At 45.3% G+C, this 20,727-nt stretch overlaps 1 protein-coding gene across 14 annotated transcripts in view; it reads right to left on the reverse strand.

Annotated features, from left to right (window-relative positions):
* The window catches only part of PPFIBP2 (PPFIA binding protein 2), a 200,269-nt gene that overhangs the window by 86,972 nt on the left and 92,570 nt on the right, over positions 1–20,727 (reverse strand). For 9 of the 14 annotated variants that reach the window (XR_011570863.1, XM_070803725.1, XM_070803727.1 and 6 more), the window contains 2 exons: positions 9,084–9,215; positions 94–276 (listed from right to left, as the gene is read on the reverse strand). Coding sequence is in view for 13 of the 14 variants with exons in the window: in XM_070803725.1 (XP_070659826.1) it covers positions 94–276; positions 9,084–9,215 (315 nt within the window). In the remaining variant the exon portion in view is untranslated. Of the gene's footprint in view, positions 1–93; positions 277–9,083; positions 9,216–13,274 lie in introns of all 14 variants that reach the window. The other 5 variants (XM_070803730.1, XM_070803731.1, XM_070803734.1 and 2 more) reach the window with 2 other exon arrangements.

Here is a 20,727-nt window from a genome sequence, read left to right on the forward strand (position 1 = left end):
GCACACACGGTTCTGGTTAGGAGATACCCCGGTCCCTCCGCCATGAGACGCCCCACACACACATGCGCCCATATACTTAAGTGTGGTGCCTACAGGTGACCCCTCCCCGTGGGCACAGTCCTGGCCGCAGGGCTGGGGCCGGGCCGCACCGTCGCCGGCCGCCACCTCCTCAGAGTAGTCCCTACTGAGAGAGAGGCGCTCTTGCATCTGCCTGTGGATGTCCAGCTGCAGCCTACACATCTGCTCCTGCAGCTCACTGATCACATTCAGAACCGACTGTAGGAAGGAAGAGAGAGGAGAAAAAAAGCACTCAGCGTCAGTCTGCACTCACACGCGGAACTCCCTGGGAAAGCAGAACAGGACAGAAGTGTGCAGCGGGGCACCCGGGGGTCACTGTCCACGACCACCTGCTCTCTTCACAGGAACCAAAAGATGCAGTGTTTTCCCTCACCTGCCCCATCCGCAGGACTGTCTTGCAATTTGAACAACCCCCTTAGCAATGCCTTCGTGCCATACTGGGGGCCATCATTACCTGTCCAGGTCTGAGATGCAGAGTCCAGCAACAGCAGAGATGGGCATACATGTGGACACACCCCTTCTACACACACCAACTCCTTCCCTAAACATACCAACACCTGAGTACCAGGGACATACAGCACACAACATGTTCACAGGTCCCCAACCCTAAGCACTCCCTCACGCCCAACACCACACCTGACTCCTCTGAAGCCTCAAGAACATTTTGGCCTTTTATGTCAACTTCAGAAAAATACTGCAAATTTTAGAATTCATACCTACTTAGTTCTGAATCTCTTGGACTAGCAGCTCCACTGGGCTTTTCTTTATCTACTCCACAGACATTTAGTGCCATTCTTCAGGGACCCAAGGCCACGGTAAGCAGCGGCACTCATGGGTGAGTGAGGAGAAACACACAAATAAAAATCACAAATGGTTATAAGTGCTATGCCAGGAAGACGGCGGGGCTTTCAGAGAGTGGGGAGGGACTAATTCTGCCTGGGTCAGGTCAGAGATGGGACGAGTCTCAGTGATGTCAAGTAGGCACATTCTAGACCCCTCACCTGGGTGGGGGTAAAGGAGACGAGGAGTCAGGGACTGGGTGATATGGTAGATGACGGTACTGCTCACATCAACAAGATACCCGAGAGGCTGGGGAAGACTGTGGGCAGAGTGAAGGAGATGGCTGCCAATAGATCTAAACAGAGCCCAGGGTGGTCAGGGTGGCAGCCAATCACAGTGGTTAGCCCCTTTCTGCCCACCTTTACTGATGTTCTAAGCACCGTGCTGAGGGGTCTGCCCCCTGGTACCTGCCCAGGCATGCAACGTTTTCCATCCCCAGTAGAAATTGTGTTTTGTTTAAAAAGAAAAGCTCCTCCCTGCTAAACCTTGTTGGGTCCAGGTGGCAGCTTGGGGCTGAGAGGACACTGGGCTTGGGCCCTACGCCAGCCACTCCACTTGAACCTGGGGAGCTGAGCGGCAGGCATGGCTGTTGTAAGCGGGCCCCTGGCCTCCTGGCCACTCTGCCCTGGAGCCAGCTCACCTAAATCAGCCTGGAGATGGCCCCACCAGATTCTGTCTTAACCCAGAATCAGCGTCAGAAGGTGGGCCGCCCTTGACTCAGCTGACTTTGGTAAACAGCTTGCATGGTGCCTGGCACACAGGAGCCTTCAATAAATGGGAGTTCACTTTCCCCCAGTGCTTCTCCTTTTGCCACCAAGTACTTGACCCGTAAGGAATGAAGGAGAGAAACTGGGAGAGCAATCAAAAACATCTCAAGGTCACAGGACATAGTGAAGACCTACGTGACATTGATCACTGACAACAAAAGCCCAGGCATGCGTCCCATACAGGTCAGTCTTCCAGAACCTTTAGTCTTTCCTAGTCACTGGCCCTGCCTGTCATCAGACCTGTTCTTCTCTCGCTTATGTAAGTTTCAAGAACTTTGCTGCCCTCACTCTTCTCTTGTTCCCTTCATTGGTATCTCTCTCAAGTGAGGGGTCTAGACCCACTGACCCTGATTTTCATCACCTCATCCCCACCTCGTCTCCAGGCAAATGAGCTGGAGCTCTGTCTCCACCACACAAGGGGTCAGTACCGGCCTCCTCATCAGATCCACACATGTGTTCTCTGTCCTCAAGCTGTGTGGCTCCCTCTTTTTACTCCTTACCTTCAGCAACTCTGAACTACTCAGGTTCTTCTGGCCTCTCTTTTACTCTTTTTCTGCCAACCTATCCATCACTCCAGCCTGTGGGTCTTCATGAATCCCAATGTTTAGTTTTTATTTGGCTTCCTGTCATCACAACTTCAAGTCCTTCTATTTCAGCATCCAAATAATGGACTAAAAATGCTCACCAGGCAGGAGGACTAAGAGCAGATGACATGACCCTCTACAAAAAAATCTTCCTAGCAGGAATCTTACGGCACTGTTCATTATCATTTCGGTACCAATAAGATGCTTGCTCCTTGGAAGAAAAGTTATGACCAACCTAGACAGCTTATTAAAAAGCAGAGGCATTACTTTGCCAACAAAGCTCCGTCTAGTCAAAGCTATGGTTTCTCCAGTAGTCATGTATGGATGTGAGAGTTGGAAAGCTGAGCACCGAAGAATTGATGCTTTTGAACTGTGGTGTTGGAGAAGACTCTTGAGAGTCCCTTGGACAGCAAGGACACCCAACCAGTCCATCTTAAAGGACATAAGTACTGAATATTCATTGGAAAAACTGATGCTGAAGCTGAAGCTCCAATACTTTGACCACCTGATGTAAATAACTGACTCATTTGAAAAGACCCCGATGCTGGGAAAGATTGAAAGTGGGAGAAGGGGACGAAAGAAGATGAGATGGTTGGATGGCATCACCAACTCAATGGACATGAGTTTGAGTGAACTCTGGGAGTTGGTGATGGACAGGGAGGCCTGGTGTGCTGTAGTCCATGGGGTCGCAAAGAGTCGAACACGACTGAGCAACTGAACTGGTGCCTATTTTGGCATTCATCCTAAATTCCTATATCTTATCCACAAGACTTATCCCAAGCAGTGTTTCCACATGTGATGCCTCACTAAAGTGGGGATTTTCCGGGCCTAATGCTGCAAGATGTACTCCTGGCGAAACCAGTGAGGCCCAACAGACATGACTCACTCTTAAGAGACACAGACCCCTACTTAGTCTTCTAGCTTCTCACAAACCATCACAGGGTTGACTTCAAACTCAGCAGAATGAATTTTGTAGAACCCTTCTTTCTTTGCCATTTTGAAAAAAAGAGGAGGAGTAGAAAATGGTTACTTCCAGTTTTTTTAGCAACTCACTGATTTCTCAGATTCCTTAAAATTCACTCACAGCAAGCACTTGTGCACCTGTGAGAAGCATCAGCGGAACCAAGCCCATTCTTTCTTCTGACCTTCTCGCTGAGCGTGTGACTTTAAAGGGAAACCTCCCTATCGCCCTAGGCACTGGCCCTTTGAGTGGGGTTTGCCCTTCCTGATTACTGTTCATACAGGTGCACTTTCATTTGTCTTTTCGACCTTTGGTACAAGCCCCTTTGAAAACTATAGTTTCTTTCAGGTATCTCTAAGCTTCTCCTTTTTATTGGTATTATTTGTGAGGTTACACAGTCAGAAATAATTATATTTCTAAGTAGTTCAATATTTTTGAGTCATCTCTTCTTTGTCTGAACTTTCAAAGGTAAGCTTTACCAAAGTCTACAGTGCATGGCAGTCTATGGTGAGTTTCCCCTCCTCCACTGTCATGAATTCTCAAAATAGCAATGGCCACTCACTCCCAAGATACTCTTCACTTCTACTTCATAAACTAGTTTCTAGCTTTGCTTTAGCTTTAGAGCCAGAGTGGGAGTTTTCCTGGTTTATCTACATTCAGGGCAGAAACTAAAAACAAGAGGGTAGGGAAGAAACAAAAACAAAAAGCAGCCTTTCGATACTTAGGTGTTTAGCTGAAGGAATCTTTTGAAAGTAAAAGCGTGAGTCGCTCAGTCGTGTCCGACTCTTTGAAACCCTGTGGACTGTAGCCCGCCAGGTTCCTCTGTTCAGGAGATTTCCCAAGCAAGAATGCTGGAGTGCATCGCCATTCCTTTCTCCAGGGAATCTTCCCAACCTAGAGACTGAATGTGGTTGTCCTGCATTGCAGGCAGATTCTTTACTGTCTGAACCACTAGGGAAGCCTGGAGTAGTCTTTTTAGGAACTCTCCAAATTGCCACTCCCTCCCATTCCTGTCCTTTGTCTGCCTCCATCAGTCTGGGGATCTGTATTAGGAGTGCACCCATTTTCCTCCTCTGCTTCCTGTAACCACGTGGTGCAGCCCAGCAATTCTGAACACTCTCCTCTCAACCTCCTATCCATGTGGCAGTGCTGCTCTCCAGTGTGTGCATCCTCAGGCCTGCCACTTCAGTGTACTTTAAAATCCTTATTTTCAGAGCCAGCCCATCTCTTCTCTCAACAGGTCTGTCTCTCTCCCATTCGGTGGAGCCTTTTGTCGCAGTGTTTCCGTTCTCAGGCCTCATGTCATGAAGTCCAGGTGACATTTATGAGGTTCTAATCACTGCTCTGTAATCTCAGCTCATTTTATTTATTCCTCCTGCTTTGCTAACCATCAAATTTCTTTTTTTTAATGGCACTTTTCTGTGTGAGACTACTGGGCAGCTCCCATAATCAGTCTTTCCTATGCTACCCTACCTGTTAAACTTGTTCACAGTTTTACTTAGCTGTTTTTCTCCCTCTTACTTCATGCTCAGTTTAGGACCATCCTGGCACTCTGACACATCAGGGTGGGAATACCACCTCCACACCTGTCAAAAGGTCAAATGCATGTACCCTTTGACCCTTGAATTTCACTTCAATATCTTCACACATTTACAAATTTATTCACAACAGCATTACTTATAAGAGCAAACACTTGGAAACAAATGTCCACCCAAAAAAGAGAAATGGCTAAATGAGGGTAGAGAGTGAAATAATATATAAACATAAATACAAATGAGGAAAAAAAAATTTAATGTGCTTGATATGAAACAAACTCTGACTGCTCATTAAAAAAGAGAAAGGCTAAAGTAATGTGTATCTGTGCAAAAATGAGGAAAATAATTAATCCACCTAAATTTGCTCATCCATACATAGGATAACTCTGAAGCATACAAAACAAACTGACAACACTGGCGCCTGCCTGCTGGCCGGGGAAAGGCCATGGAAGAGGAGATTTTGCTGCGTTACCTTTCTGAACTAACTTATGTGAGTTGTTGGAGTATAATTCCTATACAAATAAAAATGAGTAAATAAAATAAAATACAGAAAATAAAAACAAGAATAGTAAAACTTTCCTAAGTCAGGCTAGCACCTCTCAGAGCAAACACAATGATCCCAGCCTTTGCTCTGTACTCCAAGTCCATCATTCTGATTGCCCCAGTTCAGAAATCAGAACCCTTCCTTTCCAAAGTCCCACCCATAGGAAGAAAGTAAGCATGACAGCAGCATCTGTGCTACAAGACATTCCATTTTCTGCCAGGAAATCCTAGAGACTGCTTCTGGTTCTCTTTGAGATATTCCTGACCCATCGGGCTGACTCCATTTCCCAGCACACGCCAGGCCCCTGGTCCCCTTTTGGAAGGCTGCTTTGGTACTACACGCAGAAGGGGATGCAGCTGCAGGCCTCGCTGCATACCCAGTGCTGGAAGCCAGATGCCCTTCTCCAAGGAAGATCTCTCCAAGGGCTGTGACTTTGATAAGTGCGCCACCCAGAGGTTTTCCTTTGTCTCTGGATCCCTTTCTTTCATGTCCCATCCTCCTAATTGTGGTATCACTTTTCGCACTGGTCACTTTTCCTATCATCCTACTTTTCAGGCATAAACCTAACAGACCCAAACACGGGTCCCCTGAAATGACCCAGAACCACTGCAAAAGGCTCAGAAGAAAAGGTACAGTAAACAGGAAACCCAGTATTCACCCATGTCTCACAAGGGTCACCAGTGACTCCTGAGTGAGCTGGCTGTCAGGATTGTATTCGTCTAACAGGAAACCTACACCTCAAAGTCCTCGGGTTTATATATGAATATTTGTAATCACTTTGATACTGACTATAGGGCAGCAGGATACTGGCTTAGGATAAATCCTGAGCTACACAGAGAAAGTTTGTTCAGATCTGGCTCAAAAGACCTCAAAAGAAAAAAAGAAAAAAGTCTTGCCTCTTTCAAACTGTAAGCAATCAGCTGAACCTTAAGCTAAGTGCATTCACTAGAAAAACAGCAGCAGCACAGGATGAGAAGCAACATTCCCTTTAATCATGCTCCTACGCCCTCAGTGACCTGAGCTGGCCAAACATCTCACACAAAACAAACACCTTCACACACAGGACAATAGTGCAGCTTAAGCAGCCCTCCGCATGGCTCTGAGCCTCAGATGCTCCAGAGAGTTACAGACAGGAGTGTTGGGTCTCAACATACCAGCAAAGATCCTGTTCAATTACAAGAATGAGAAAGTTGTTTCAGGTCAGGGGGCTGGTCGCTGAATTTCACAAGTTTCAACAGCCTAAAAAATTCCTCCACGTGGAAGGAAACCTAATGCTTGTACTAGCAGCTGGGAAGGGCTGTTATCTGGTAGAACTGAGGCCAGGGGCTTAGGGCTTATGGTGCCCCATACATGAACAGCCTAATGGAAAACAAAAACAAAAACTCAGACTGAACAATCATCCTTCAGAAAAGAAAAAATAAAGCAAACAGTAAAATGACTGCATTAGTGGTACTCGGCCTAGAAGTGGGGGCTCCCCTTCCTTATCCAGAAAGGAGCTGAACTGATCCAGCTCAGTGCTAACCCAGCATTCTGCTGCCATGAACTGACTCTAAGGCTCACGCACACACACCCATATGTGGGCCCACACCCACTACAGTGACTGGTTCAGAACAAAGCACTTGAGCCAAATTAGCCCAATGAGATGCAATCCTGGGGAACCTTTGAAAGAGAGAATCTCTCTATGCACTATGCCACTATAGTAGGCTCTAAGGCTACCTCTGGCCACCTTCGTCACACGTGGGAGAGCCTTCCTGAGAATAAGGCTGGTGCGTGCATGCTCATGTCTGACTCTTTGCAACACCATGGACTGTAGCCCGCCAGGCTCCTCTGTCCACAGAATTTTCCAGGCAAGAACGCTAGAGCAGGTTGCCATTTCCTTCTCCAGGCGATCTTCCTAACCCAGGGATCTAACCGGCATCTCTTATGCCTCATGCATTGGCAGGTGGATTCTTTACCACTGAGCCATCTGGGAAGCCAAGAACAAGGATGGAACAGAACCAAATGAGACATTAAACCTGATTTCTAATGACATGGTGAAGCCAACTGGATCTAGTGAGATCAGCTTTTAAAACCCTAGACTGTTCCAGTTGTGTGACTTAATAGTCCCCCCTCTTTCCTTTCTTTTCCTTCCTTCTTTCCGTGGTTTTGGTCTCTATGATTTTAAGTCTTCCGCCCCCAAGTCTAAATGTATATTCACATGTCTTGAAATATTGGTAAAAGAACTCTACATCTGGAGAAAATCCAGTTGCTTCTCTCTGAACATTGAAGAAGTATAGTCTATTCAATTGACACTTCACACAGATAAGCTTTCAGTCTGTGTGAACTCTGCAGTCTGTCAATAATGTAGCTAGGTCTACATTTCCATTTCTTGCATGCTCAACAACACAATCAGTAGTAACTAATAAAAGCTTGCTATCCAGCACTATCCTAAGGACTATACATACACATGATGTCCTTCCTTCCTCAGAACAACTGAGCAAATAGCAAGTATTGCTAATCTCCATTTCACAGAAGAAGAAACAGAGGTTTGCGGGGGCAGGGTTCAATTACTTTTCTAAGATCACAGAGCTACTGAGTAGCTGAGCTTGGATTACAGCCAAGAGATCTGATTCAAGAGCGTGCACTCTTAATCCCTGGAAGATGGTGTCCTCAGCTTAATGGAGATAAATTTTATTTTGGCAACTATACCTCTTACTAATGAGCATGTTCTCAAAAGCAACACAAGGAATATGCCCCACATATTAGCAGTGTCTCCATCGCCAGCATTTACCCACACAAATGTGCCAGGTTTCAGAGGACAATGATGTTTGTGCTTAATTGAAAGGAACAGTGTCCATCTTTAGATTTTAGATATGCCTGAATGGAAGCAAGGATGCCAGATCATACGATAAAGACTTAACTTTTGTTATTTTTTTTTCTGATTTCATAACACAATTACCCATTTTACAGATAAAGAAATGGAAGTTCAGAGAGATTAAGTAGTTAACTTGCTGAAATTCAAAGAGGTATTAACCAGTTAGGTCAGTTAATTGAGCTAAGGCATTTCTAACCCTAAAGGCTGCTCTTCTTGTCACATCTCACAATGCCACATCTCAGAATGCACAGTATACAAACGGAGAGGCTTGTGGGTAGAAACACACAGAAGGTGGTTATATTAAGTTAAAGCAGACTGTTCTGAGCTCTGAGCCTGAACTTTATTCAAAACATTTATCAAAAAAAAAAAAAAAAACTATCTGGCATGCTCCAGTCAATGGCGTATGAAGCCTGAGAAAACATAAACCAAAACAAGTCACAGGAAAACATTCTCTAAGAGAAAGCCTGTTTACAGGCTCACCCACAGGAGCCATCAGGAGAAAAGAAACACAAAATCTAGGGGCCGCAACTGGGTCACTGAAATGCATATTAAAGAATGTCTCCAGGCTCCATGAACAATGACAGTGGCCATCCCAGCACATGGTCATCTCTCGCAGGAGACCTCTTGTGTCCCTCTGAGTCTTGTCTGCTCCTTTCCATCCTTGCCAGCAGCCTGAGGGAGGATAAAGCCTAGAGCCAAAATGGGGTGGTTTGGGCACTGCTGAAATCTGCAGCCACAGCAAAACCCGATAACTTGGTATTAACAGATCACTGGGTCTCTGATGTATAGATGTTTCTGGCACTCAGTGGCTGTCAGGCATGGGGTTGACCAGATGGCCTGAGGCCACATTAGGATAGCTTCCCCTGATCTGAGTTTAGAGTAGTATGGGTCCTCCCCAGAATGTGGTTTATCGCACTCACCTCTGCTTTTTTCTGCTTCTCCTCCTGCTCTTTCTGTTCCTTCTCCATGCCCACCAGCTTGAGCTTCAGCTCAGACACTTCGGTCATCAAATTGAGCTTCTGGGTCTCAAGAGATGTACGACTTAGTAGCTCCTGCAGGCAAAAACAGATCTCAAAATCATAAACCTCCATGGCAGTAGGAACAACTGTAACTCCATTCATAGCACATAAGGCAGTCTCTACATTGTACATTGAAACTGTTACATGTGAGTCACACTTCTCTCTGGGACAGGCCTGTGTTGATGGTGGGTCACTCAGGGATTGCACAGTTCCTGATCCTATCCTCTGTGCTCTGAGAGTCAATGTGAGCTACGTTTCTCAAGAAAACACATTTGTCCATAGAAACCATTATTCATTATTTCTAGGTTAGAGAAAAATAGATGGGTTGGCTCAGAGAACAAAATTTCTCCATGTCTATTTTTAAAGCAAAGGCAGCAGATTCTCTGCACCAAAATAAACAAACAAAAAACAAGCTAATGTTAATAATATATGTTTCAAAACCAAAGTCTCCATATCATCTCCTGGGCTTAGTTCAATATTCAGCCCAGTCTTCCACACATCTCACTGTAAGACCTCACTGCAATGAACCTAGAAGGGCGCTAGGACATAAAGCAGATATTCGGTTATTATTTACTGAATAGTTACAGTATAATCTTCTGTGATATGTATCTTTCCCAGTAGTCCTGCCAAGCCTAAAATAGTAGCAGAAACAACCTGCCATTAATGCACTTAATAAGCATAAGTAAGATGAGAAACAAAGGTGATAGGTGAAACACCTGCTCAGCACTACTAGGAATTATGAAGGATCTCAAAAGCCAGGCGGACGTCCCGTCGTCCAGGGGTAACATTTCTCCATGGGCAAAAAGGCAATGTTCCACGAGATCCCAAATCCTGCCACCCAACAGACACTGGACACACAAGTCCGGGCAAGGAGACTATGATATGGTCCTCAGAGGCCCTAGAAAGGTAACCCCTGACGTGAGCAGGTGGAAAGGACATCTTGCCATGGTCTGAACTTTCTGTGTCATCTTAAGCAACCCAACCCTAGTACAAGAATGGTGATATCAACAATCTGACCCTACAGCCACAATTTCATGTGTTCCGAACCGTCTTCAACTCATAAAACCAAACCACATGAGACACAGATTTTTTAACTTGGACAAGATGATTTCCTAGGCCAAAGGCCGTCAGTATCGCTGAAAGCCAGGCTACAAACCGTCCATTTGCTAACCTGAGGGAGTAAGTATCTAGAACCCAGAGAATTCAGCAAAATGAGCTTTTCACTAGGCTGAGGAGGCCAGCTCTTCCTGAGCCAGCCAGATGTGAAGCTGGCTTACAGGGCAAAGGTGGGGCTGCTTGGTCATGAGGAGTTAGCCAGATAAGGGAGCCCAGTGTTGAGAGCAGGGGTGGGTGGACACAGATTCACAGAGTACCTCCTCTGTGCTCAACACTGCTGGGTGCTATACATATACTATCTCAATAAACCCCCACCCAGGGACTAAGCAGTCAACATTATCACCCCTATTTCAAGATGAAGAAACAAGCCCAAGATTTATTGGTCCTTTCATCTACTTGAGGCAATCTGCAAATAGACAATTCAAGTTAAAAAATAAGTTGTAAAAATTAAAGCAGGTAAGGAAAGAAGATGAAGCCAGAGTGATTTTTGGCATAAAACTCAGACCCTAAAGTTCTATTCTTTATTGGTGATCAATATTATCTATATTGATGCTTTTGAACTGGGGTGTTGGAGAAGACTCTTGAGAGTCCCTTGGAGTGCAAGAAGATCCAACCAGTCCATCCTAAAGGAAATCAGTCCTGAAGATTCATTGAAGGACTGATCCTGAAGCTGAAACTCCAATACTTTGGCCACCTGATGTGAAGAGCTGACTCATTGGAAAAGACCCTGATGATGGGAAAGACTGAAGGCAGGAGAAGGGGACGACAGAGGATGAGATGGTTGGATGGCATCACCGACCTGATGAACATGAGTTTGAGTAAACTCTGGGAGTTGGTGATGGACAGGGATGCCTGGTGTGCTGCAGTCCATGGGGTCGCAAAGAGTCAGACATGACTGAGCGACTGAACTGAACTGAAAGTTCTATTCACAGCTAGAGATTGAGTACAATGTGTGCAAATTGAATACAATGAGTGCAAAAGGAAAAAGGGATGATTCTAGAACTCTAGGATAGGATAGGATAATCCTATCCATAGTCCATAGGATAGTAACAATTGCTTTGGAGTGCTGAGAACTGAGAAAATTTTCTTCCATGAGACTTCAATCATTTGTTCAACTATCAGATGCCAAGGTCTAGGGACAGGAGAGTTAAAAACACAGCTCCTGTGGAGTGCTTGAGTCTTTTAAGATGGTATTTATGCAGTCATCTATTGTCTAGTGGTCAAGATATAAGACAATATCCTGACCTCGATATTGACCCAATATACAATATCTTGACCCAATCCTACCAAGACAGGTGGGATTCAAAAAAGCTTCAGAAGGCATCTCTCTTGAAGATAAGAATCTACTCTGCTTCCTTTATTGCCAGAATCCCTCTGGCTGTTTTAACTGCCAGGTTGTAACTGGTCATACCAATGTTAAAGTTGACAAAGATAATGTTCAAATTGGTTGCATTAAAGTTCCAATAGCATTCCAATTGATAATACCAGGGCTCTGATTGGTCATACTAACCTTCCAAGTGGACATTTCAACTAGACACACCAACGTCTTAATTAGAAACCTGGAGTTGCTTTATTTCACTTAGCCTACTGTTAGTAAAACTTCTACCTACTATCTCCTAGCTTGCATCTATTAGCATGTGCTTCCCCCTTTCATTATCATCACCCCAGTCTTTGTCATTAATATTGAGAAGTACCATCCTAGTCCCTGAACTCAAAATCAGCCTTTGCCAGTCTTATCCCAGCCCAGCTCCACCTCCTCATCTCCAGGCCCAGCAGTCTCCAGCCATTGTTGTGTACTACGACCCCTATCCTAGTTCCCATGTGTGTGCTTAGTCACCCGTCATGTACGACTCTCTACAACCTCATGGACTACAGCCCGCCAGGCTCCTCTGTCCATGGGATTCTCCAGGCAAGAATACTGGAGTGGGTATCCATTCCTTTCTCCTGGAGATCTTCCCAACCCAGGGACTGAACCTGGGTCTCCTGCATTGCAGGCAGATTCTTTACCATCTACTACCTGACCCTCATCTTTATCCAGAATGTATGTGTTTTGCTTCTAAAATCTTCAACTCTGAAATTCTCTCCTCTAGCCACAATCCTCTGACCTTTCAACTAGCACTTTTACTTACTCAAAACATCTTTAATTTCAACTTCTGCGGCTACCAGTTACTTAATAACTCCCTATTTTCCTAGTTTATCAACTTCCTTTATGCAGTATTTGCCTCCATAGCCACCGTATACCTTAAGGCTTATCATTTCCATTGTACCATTTCTCCAACTCATTCTTGCCCCTAGGTCTGAAGTGTGTTTGCTTCACCAGTGCCCAGTCCGTGCCAAACCTCAAAAACTTTTGCCTATGTTTCTACTCCCCACGGCCTGAGAACTGCTGGTAAAAGTCACTTAATGATGCCAATTTGTTTCCACACAAATTTACTCTATCTAATTACAGCTGATGTTCCAACAGTGCCTGGCAAAACTTGTATTCATCTCTGGCTGGTTTCTTTCAGAGATTGTTCCAAATCTTTTCCATTCTCTTTGAGCTCTAAACCCCACCCTATTCCCCTCTTCTCCTCAAATAACCTCTCCTCATATTTACTGAAAAGATTTTTAAAGATCATCTGATCAGTCATTGAACTTACATCCTTCTGTTTCAAAGTTTCCTGGAATCATCCCTTATTTGTCTCTCTTGAATCATGTCTAAGAGAAAGCAAGCCCACACCTCCTTTCTGAGGCTAGCCTGACACGACTGAATGCAACCGTCAGAACCTCTGTGAGGTTCTACCATCTTAAGAACTGTTCCCGAGTTTGACAGAAAACAACAAAATTCTGTAAAGCAATCATCTTTCAATTAAAAAAAAAAAAAAAAAAAAAGAACTGCTCCCGAGCCCAGTAAGTCTTCAGGTTGCACAGTAAAAGCATATGTTAAAAGATACATAGATTCCAGAGTTTTCTTCTGAACTGCCCCACCTGACCCACCTTCCTGTGGCTGAACAGTCCTCCACGCCATCCTCACTCAGCTTGAATGAAGACTCAGGTTACTCCCTGGTTAATCAGTAGTAGCGCTGGGCTTTGTTCTGAGTCCTAGTCCTGTTTCTCCCTCTAGCTGGTAGAGCAGAGTGAAGCCTGCTCACAGGGACCTGGGCCCTCCCTCACCTCTGTACTGCCTTAGAGGAAGTTCCCACCAAGTCTGGGCTACTCTAGGGTAGGGCCATTAATCATCCGATCTGACAGGCATTTAATCTCTCCCTCACCATCAGCTTCCATCCCTCAGGCTATAAACATGATCAAATTTCTGACATTTGAAAGAACCTTCCCTCTTGACCTCCTTCCCCTCCAGCGACCACCATCAGCTCCCTAGCTCTTGGACTGGGCAGGCATACTCTGTGTGTGGTGTGAGTGTGAACACTGGCTCTCTTTCTCTCTCCACTCCCTTCTTCCCCTCTCAGCCAAGCCCTGAACAGAATAATCTACTCTTGCCGCCTCTTCCTCATCTTCCTGTTACTTTTCAAGAATCTGCATGCCTGTAACGTGGCTTCTGCCTTCAGCGGGCAGAACACAGAAACTGTCCTGGCTCCGGGGACCAATGCCCACACTTCCACTTCTCAGCTCTCAACTCACTGACTCACCCTGAATCCTCTCATCAGTATAACCCCATCCTCCCTTTCCATTCCCCTGACCTTTCTTTTTTTCTTTTTCCTGTCATTTGCTAGCTTCTTTTATCCTGGTTATCCTTTAAGAATGACATTCTTGGATCCTGAGCGCCCATCCCCAAGACTGGAGTGATTTCTGGATTCAGCCTCTTTGTCTAGAAGGTTGGGCACCTACTCAGCCCCACGGGGTGGGATCCTGCTGGGATCTATCCCAACCACACAGCTACTATAATGTGTGGGGGTGGGGGCAGTATGAGCAGGCAGGGGGCTGGAGATGAGAAGCAACGGTTTCATAACGTGTGTTCTGATTGTTTCAAGGCTGCCTGTATAAATGAGAGAAGGCAGGGGATAAATAGAGGGTGGTATGAGATGAGGGTGGTTTGTGTTTCTTTCTATGAAGGGCCATGAAACTGGATAATGAAACTTTAGGAAGAAAACCAATAAATAAAATTATCACCCACCCCCCTCACTTCACCACGATCAGTAATCTCTTCCAGAAGGGCAAATACATCTCCCTTCTTGGAGATGAAAAAAAAAAAAAAAGCTTCCCTCTCAGAGCAAACGGCCATTTCCTTTTTCCAAAGCTCAGAGTCTGAGTGGGGCTGATAAAAAGAGCTTGCCTTTCAACTAGGCTCTCCTTAAAGGGCCACATCTTGAAGCAATTACCTCCATCTTTAAGTGTGGAACCTGACCCAGGGAGTTACTGGCCAATGATGGAGGGCTGTAGCCAGACTGGCAACCTGAAACCAGAATGAGAGTATGGGCCACAGAAAGACTTGAAAGGAAAAATGTGTCCCTTTGCCCTTTGAGGTAAGAGGCCGAGGCCTTGCCGGGAAGTCTCTTTCAGGGAGAGGGGCTCGTACTCAAGCTGGATTTGACTCAGTCCCCACTAAATCATCTCCCTGAACCTCAGACCCTCTACTTTATCTGTAAAAAGGGACAAAGCACCTACTTCGCATTGTGGTCTGGAAATTCAACAGCAAATGAGATAAACCTGAGGAAAGCAGTTATCTGCCTCATGAATCTCCCATGGGGAGTTTTAGGGAGTAACTGGCAAATCCCTGTTTTCTTCACTCATGACTCAAGTGCCCTTGTCTCCCTGGACAGATTTGTGTTCCACAGGAGCATGTGCATAGCTCTGTTTAATGTCCTTTCTGAGGCAGAAATACCTTCCTTAAGGTGCTCTTTAGGAATTTATGAACTGGGTGCTGACGACGCTTTGCTGTGTTCACACATCTGGGCACACTGGTCCCTCACTCGACTCAGGGGCTGGAGCTGAGCCTAGGTCCTGCACTCTCCTGGCCGTTATGCGATGGTCCAGTTTTTACAAAACTGGAAGAACTGTACTACAGCTCTAAGAGGTGGACAGAGCAGAGTCCACACTGTCATCCTCATTCTCTATAAATAAGAACATAGGTTCACTGACTTATCCAGATCAATCTCAAGTGTTAAATCTGTACAAAGTCATGTCTGCAGACTCCAAATCCCCTCCATTTGTCATTCTCCACCCGTCACCTTCCCTGGTGGCTCACAGGGTAGAGAATCTGCCTGCAGATTCCCACCTGCAGGAAACCTGGGTTCGATCCCTGGGTTAAATTTCATTTAAATCAGTTGCATGGCAACCCACTCCAGTATTCTTGCCTGGAGAATCCCCATGGACATGGGAGCCTGGAGGGCTACAGTCCGTGGGGTCGCAAAGAGTTGGACATGACTAGGTGACTAAGCATAGCACACACCTCACCTAAAAGGCAGCCAACACAAATGAGGTTACCTGATGCCTGGAGCTCCAGGTCAGGTAGGAGGACTGAAATAGAGCCAGGGGTCCTTCCCAGTTTCTCCAAAGCTGGACTGTGTCTTCCAAGGAGCTCAGCAGCCTTTCCTCCTCCCACCTCAGATTCCTTATCCTTTCTCCTTCTTGGCACTAAACATGGCTTCTGTTCTTGACATTGATTACATCTGCTGACGGCCAGTCTCTGGAAAGTACTCCCTTTGGCTGCCAGCTCTGTATGAAAGCTCTTCTCCACTGAATGCACTGGCTTCTTCCCTGAAATCATCACCCTCTGGAGAAGGGTCAGCAATCACTGGCTTCTTCCCTGAAATCATCACCCTCTGGAGAAGGGTCAGCAATCACAGGCAGAGGAACCTCCCAGAGAACCAACGGAGGCTGCTCTAGAAAAAGCCACCAGGGACTTCATGACCTGCTTAAGGAACCAAGGGGCAAATTTCAGCCCTGTGGGCTCCATATTCAGACCAGTTGTACAAGACCCACTTGTACATTTCCTGGGAACCTTCCTAATGAGGAAGGTTCCCTGGGGAATCTAGACATGCTCAGTGAGCCAGAGACCATACCAGAGTAGGTGTTACCACAGTCAGTCCTAAGGGGTACTTATGGATGCTCCGTTCCCACCCTATGTTCTGCAACAGACTACAGATAAGAAGTATTTTGCCCTCAAACGTATCCATAATCTATGTGTATCTCACGTAGCCCTGTCTCTGTGCTGATTCTGTTTGGTCCTGATTCACCTGTCTATCCCTATAGGTCTTCATGCTCTCCCTTTCTGGAGACCAGATGGTTAAGTGTGTAGAAGAAAACAGATGAGAGCTAAGACATCAGTAGTCATGTACAGATGTGAGTTGGACCATAAAGGAGGTTGAGCGATGAAAATTTGATACTTTCAATTTGTGGTGCTGGAGAGAGTCTCTGGACAGCAAGGAGATCAAACTAGTCAATCTTAAAGGAAATCAACCCTGAATATTCACTGGAAGGACTGATGCTGAAGCTGAAGCTCCAATACTTTGGCCACCTGATGGGAAGAGCTGACTCATTGGAAAAGACCCTGATGCTAGGAAAGATTGAGCGCAGGAGAAGGGGATAACAGAGGATGAGATGATTGGATGGCATCAGCGACTCAATGGACATGAGTTTGAGGAAACTCTGGGAGATAATCAAGGACAAGGAAGCCTGGCATGCTGCAGTTTATGGGGTCATAAGGAACTAGACACAACTTAGTGACTGAACAACAACAAAGAGATCAGCACTTAGGAGAGGGGGCAGGCCAAACCAGGCTGAGGGGGTCCTTGGCTCACAAGTCAGGTGTGAAACTAACTTCCTCTCTCTTGGGATCCTGGAGGGAAGCTGACATTGGTCAGGAGAACAGTTGTGGGGAGAGACAGCACAGTGGGGTTTGGAGCCCATGGATGCACGGGGTTTGGGTTACGTGGTTGAGTATGAGTTTCCTTAAGTCTACCCTGCCTCAACAGTGGTCTTCCAGCTGGCCCAAGGGGCCAAGTCTGGAATCAAGATCAGAGGTCCATGGGCCAGGTTTAGCCTGATGGTAAATATTGTGTGTTTCAAACTTTTTTTCTTTTTCCCATTGGTTGCCATTAAATTGGTTGCCAATTTTTTTTTTTTAACACATTATTGGGAATTTTTACAGACACTAATACCTGTTGCAGCTGATTTGTTATGTTAGTGAATAATATTGAAACACTCGAGTCAATAGCATTCAGGTAACAAAAGACATATTAATATATCTCTGGTCGGTAAGATGTTAAAATAGAAAGACCAATCTTTAAATCCTTATATGTGAATTCCCAGCTTCTTGTGAAAACTAGAATATCTAGCAATACTGGGCATCCATGGGCAGTCAGCTGCCACTTCAGACAGGATGTGTGCAAAGGGCAGGGCTGCTAGGAACGCATCCCCAAGGGAAGCAGTGTCCCTGTGCAGTCAGCAGCCCCATGCTCCTTCAGAGCTCCTGGGCCTTTAACAGGAGGCCAGGTTGGCTCAGGCAAGATTGGTCTTGAGGGCTGGCAGAAAGAGGCAATTGTTTGTGTCCATTTTCTGCCTCAATGACATGAGTCATGCCTGCTTCTACCATGAGCCCGGGGCCCAAGATATCACAGTCAGATCAAGCAAGTCTCTGCCTGTCCCCAATTAAGAGGACACTTATGTACACACTCCAAGCTATAGATGGCATTACATCAGCACTGTGGTGCAAGAATTAGCATCTTTTCAAACAGCATCAAGCAGATTTCCGAGAAGCATTAGCACACGCAGAACATTCAATGTGGGACTTAGAGCTGGCAACCCAACCATCTCCAGTTCAGGCACCACCAAGCCCAGCAAACATGAGTGGGAGTGGTGCCTCAGAGGCCCCATAAGAACTGAACTCAGAATCCTCCAGGAGAGGAGTGCAGTAGCACACTGCTTTCATTTTACCCTTGAAGGCTGAGAGAACATGGTCAAAGTTATGGGCGTAAAAATAACTTGGTTAAGTTCAGGAAGGTCTTTCAGCCCCAGAGGGAGCAAATAAGACCTACTACCCTCTAAAATCTACCAAGCCAAGACATCCACCTATGGTACATGCAAACCACATGACTGCCACCTCACCCACAGCACACAAGAAAGAAGATTTAGAATATAAACACGATGAAAGGGGTAGTTGAACTTACAAGTTTTTTAAAAAGTCTAAAATCCGAACTTCTCTGGTGGTCCAGTGGATAAGAATCTGCCTGCTAATGCAGGGGGCAAGGGTTTGATCCCTGGTCTGGGAAGATTCCACATGCCACAGGGCAACTAAGCCCGTGCACCACAACTACTGAGTCTGCGCCCTAGAGCCTGTGCTGTGCACCAAGAGAGGCCACCAGCACGCAGAGCCTGAGCACCACAGCTAGTGAGTAGCCTCTGTTCGCTGCAACCAGAGAAAGCCCTTGTGCACCAATGAAGACCCAGCACAGCCAAAAATGAAAAACAACAATTTTTTTTAAACGTCTAAAATCTAGTCTATGGGATAATGCTCAGGAGGACAAGGCAACCTCCCTGAGGTGGGGCTGGGAGCCAACATTGAACTTCTTGGTACAGAGACTCAACAAGGAAGCAGAAACGTTGTCATGAGAGGGGCGTAGGGGGGCCCTGGAAGAGCAGAAGGACGGTGGTCAGAGAGCTCAGGTACCACAATGGACCATGTTGTGACCTCTGATTATGTGACTGGTTGCTCACCAGGCACGACTTTCCTGAAGCATCAGCCTTTTGCCATTTTTCTGACACGTTCCTTTCCACACGCAAGTTTTCCTGGTCTACGTCTGTCTAGGTTCTTTTTTTTTTTTTTTTTTAAACAGCATTCCGTCATCTTCCTCCCTGGTGCTCGTCCCAGAACTGCACCTTCTGCCTTCTTGAAAATATAATCTAGTGGGTTGTCCCATGCACTCCTGTGAAAATGCTTTTCTGCTATTTGAGATTTTTCCACCAGGCTATTTTTTTTTTCCTGAGTCTTCAAAAGGAAGATTCAGCTTTTAAAAATAAAAAGAACTCCTATTGCTATTCAGATTTCCAGGGAATATGATGAGCAAGAGAAATGGCACACAATTTAAACAGAAAATCAAATGAAGCCAAGAACATGGTAACTTATTAATCAGCAGTGAAAGGATAAACTAAAAACAGTTTCAGAGCTGTTGGAACTAGTTTCTACAAAGACATTTGCATAAAAATACTGATTATTTTTTTTTAAAGTTCCTCAAATGCACTCAAAGCTAATACCTGGGAAATAAGACACTTATCCTGAGACCAGACGTTATAGTCAAAGCCTGTGTTCATTACTATTCTGTAGAGAAATAATTTGAATTTTATGCTGACCAGTAAAAAAAAAAAGTTAGAACTTGGGGGAAAGGATTATAAGCAGTCTTCTAATTGAACCCACTCATTTTAAAATAAAGACTTTCATTCTTTAAATAACTAGTGAGCACATTTTATGTGCCAGGTACTATACCAAGAGCTACAAAGTATACACACATAAACTTCAGTAATGGTTTATTTTTCAAAATAACTGAAATGCAAAAATAATGCAAGTTAAGGAAACCTATTAACTAGATATATCACATTAGTTCATAAAATACAACTTCTAATTAGCATCTCAACAGATTCTAAAAACACTTGACAAAAATTCAACACCTCTTCCTAAAAATTGTTGCTCATTATTTACAATGGGGTCAGATTGTTCAGGAAGTCAATTAACTATAATATTTTTACCAAAAAAAAATCTTTAAGTGATAGTAAAGACAACAACAGCAACATTTAAAAATGGAAAAAAAAAAAACACTCCCTCTATGATGTTAAGCATAGAAAATCTGAGAACTAAATCATATCTCTGGTACAAATATGTTTTGTATATCATATGTACACATAGCTAAAAGGACCAATGAGAAACAAGAAGACATTTAAGAGATCTTTTTGAATGGTAAAAGAAGAGCTAATTTTTTTTTTCATTTTGATACATATTAAACTATATTCAAATATTATTTATGTAATAATGTGATCAATTTTATCAAAGAAAGGCACACAGAGCAAGTAGGGGAAGAGTGAGGGTGGAAAGAGGCGCAAAATAAGCTCACTGACTTTCAGAAACCCCAGATGCCACTCATAGGGCAAAGGCGGTAGCAGGGCTGTGCCAGGACCGTGGGCTACTTGGTCACGAGGAGTTAGCCAACGTGTCCCATGTGGTTGGCGTGATAAGATGAGGGGGAATTGCCAGCCGAGAGCTCCTCACTAAACCAGGCCTGGAGAAAGTACCTTGGGGATCTGTGGAACCAGCCCGACAGGTTATTCCTCTCAGGCCTGCCCTTCCCCGCCCTCCCCCTCTGGTTTCACCTGCTGTGTAAACACCGCAAGCTGGGCGTCCAACCGTCCCTGCAGGCAGGACTGGAAAGGAAGCAGGGAGCTCTTCAAGCTGGACCCAGAAAGGGGCTCACCCACACGAGCAGCGGCAGGACCCAAGGCCCTG

Source organism: Bos indicus, chromosome 15, assembly GCF_029378745.1.
Source record: "Bos indicus isolate NIAB-ARS_2022 breed Sahiwal x Tharparkar chromosome 15, NIAB-ARS_B.indTharparkar_mat_pri_1.0, whole genome shotgun sequence".
In the NCBI taxonomy this organism is placed as follows: Eukaryota; Metazoa; Chordata; class Mammalia; order Artiodactyla; family Bovidae; genus Bos; species Bos indicus.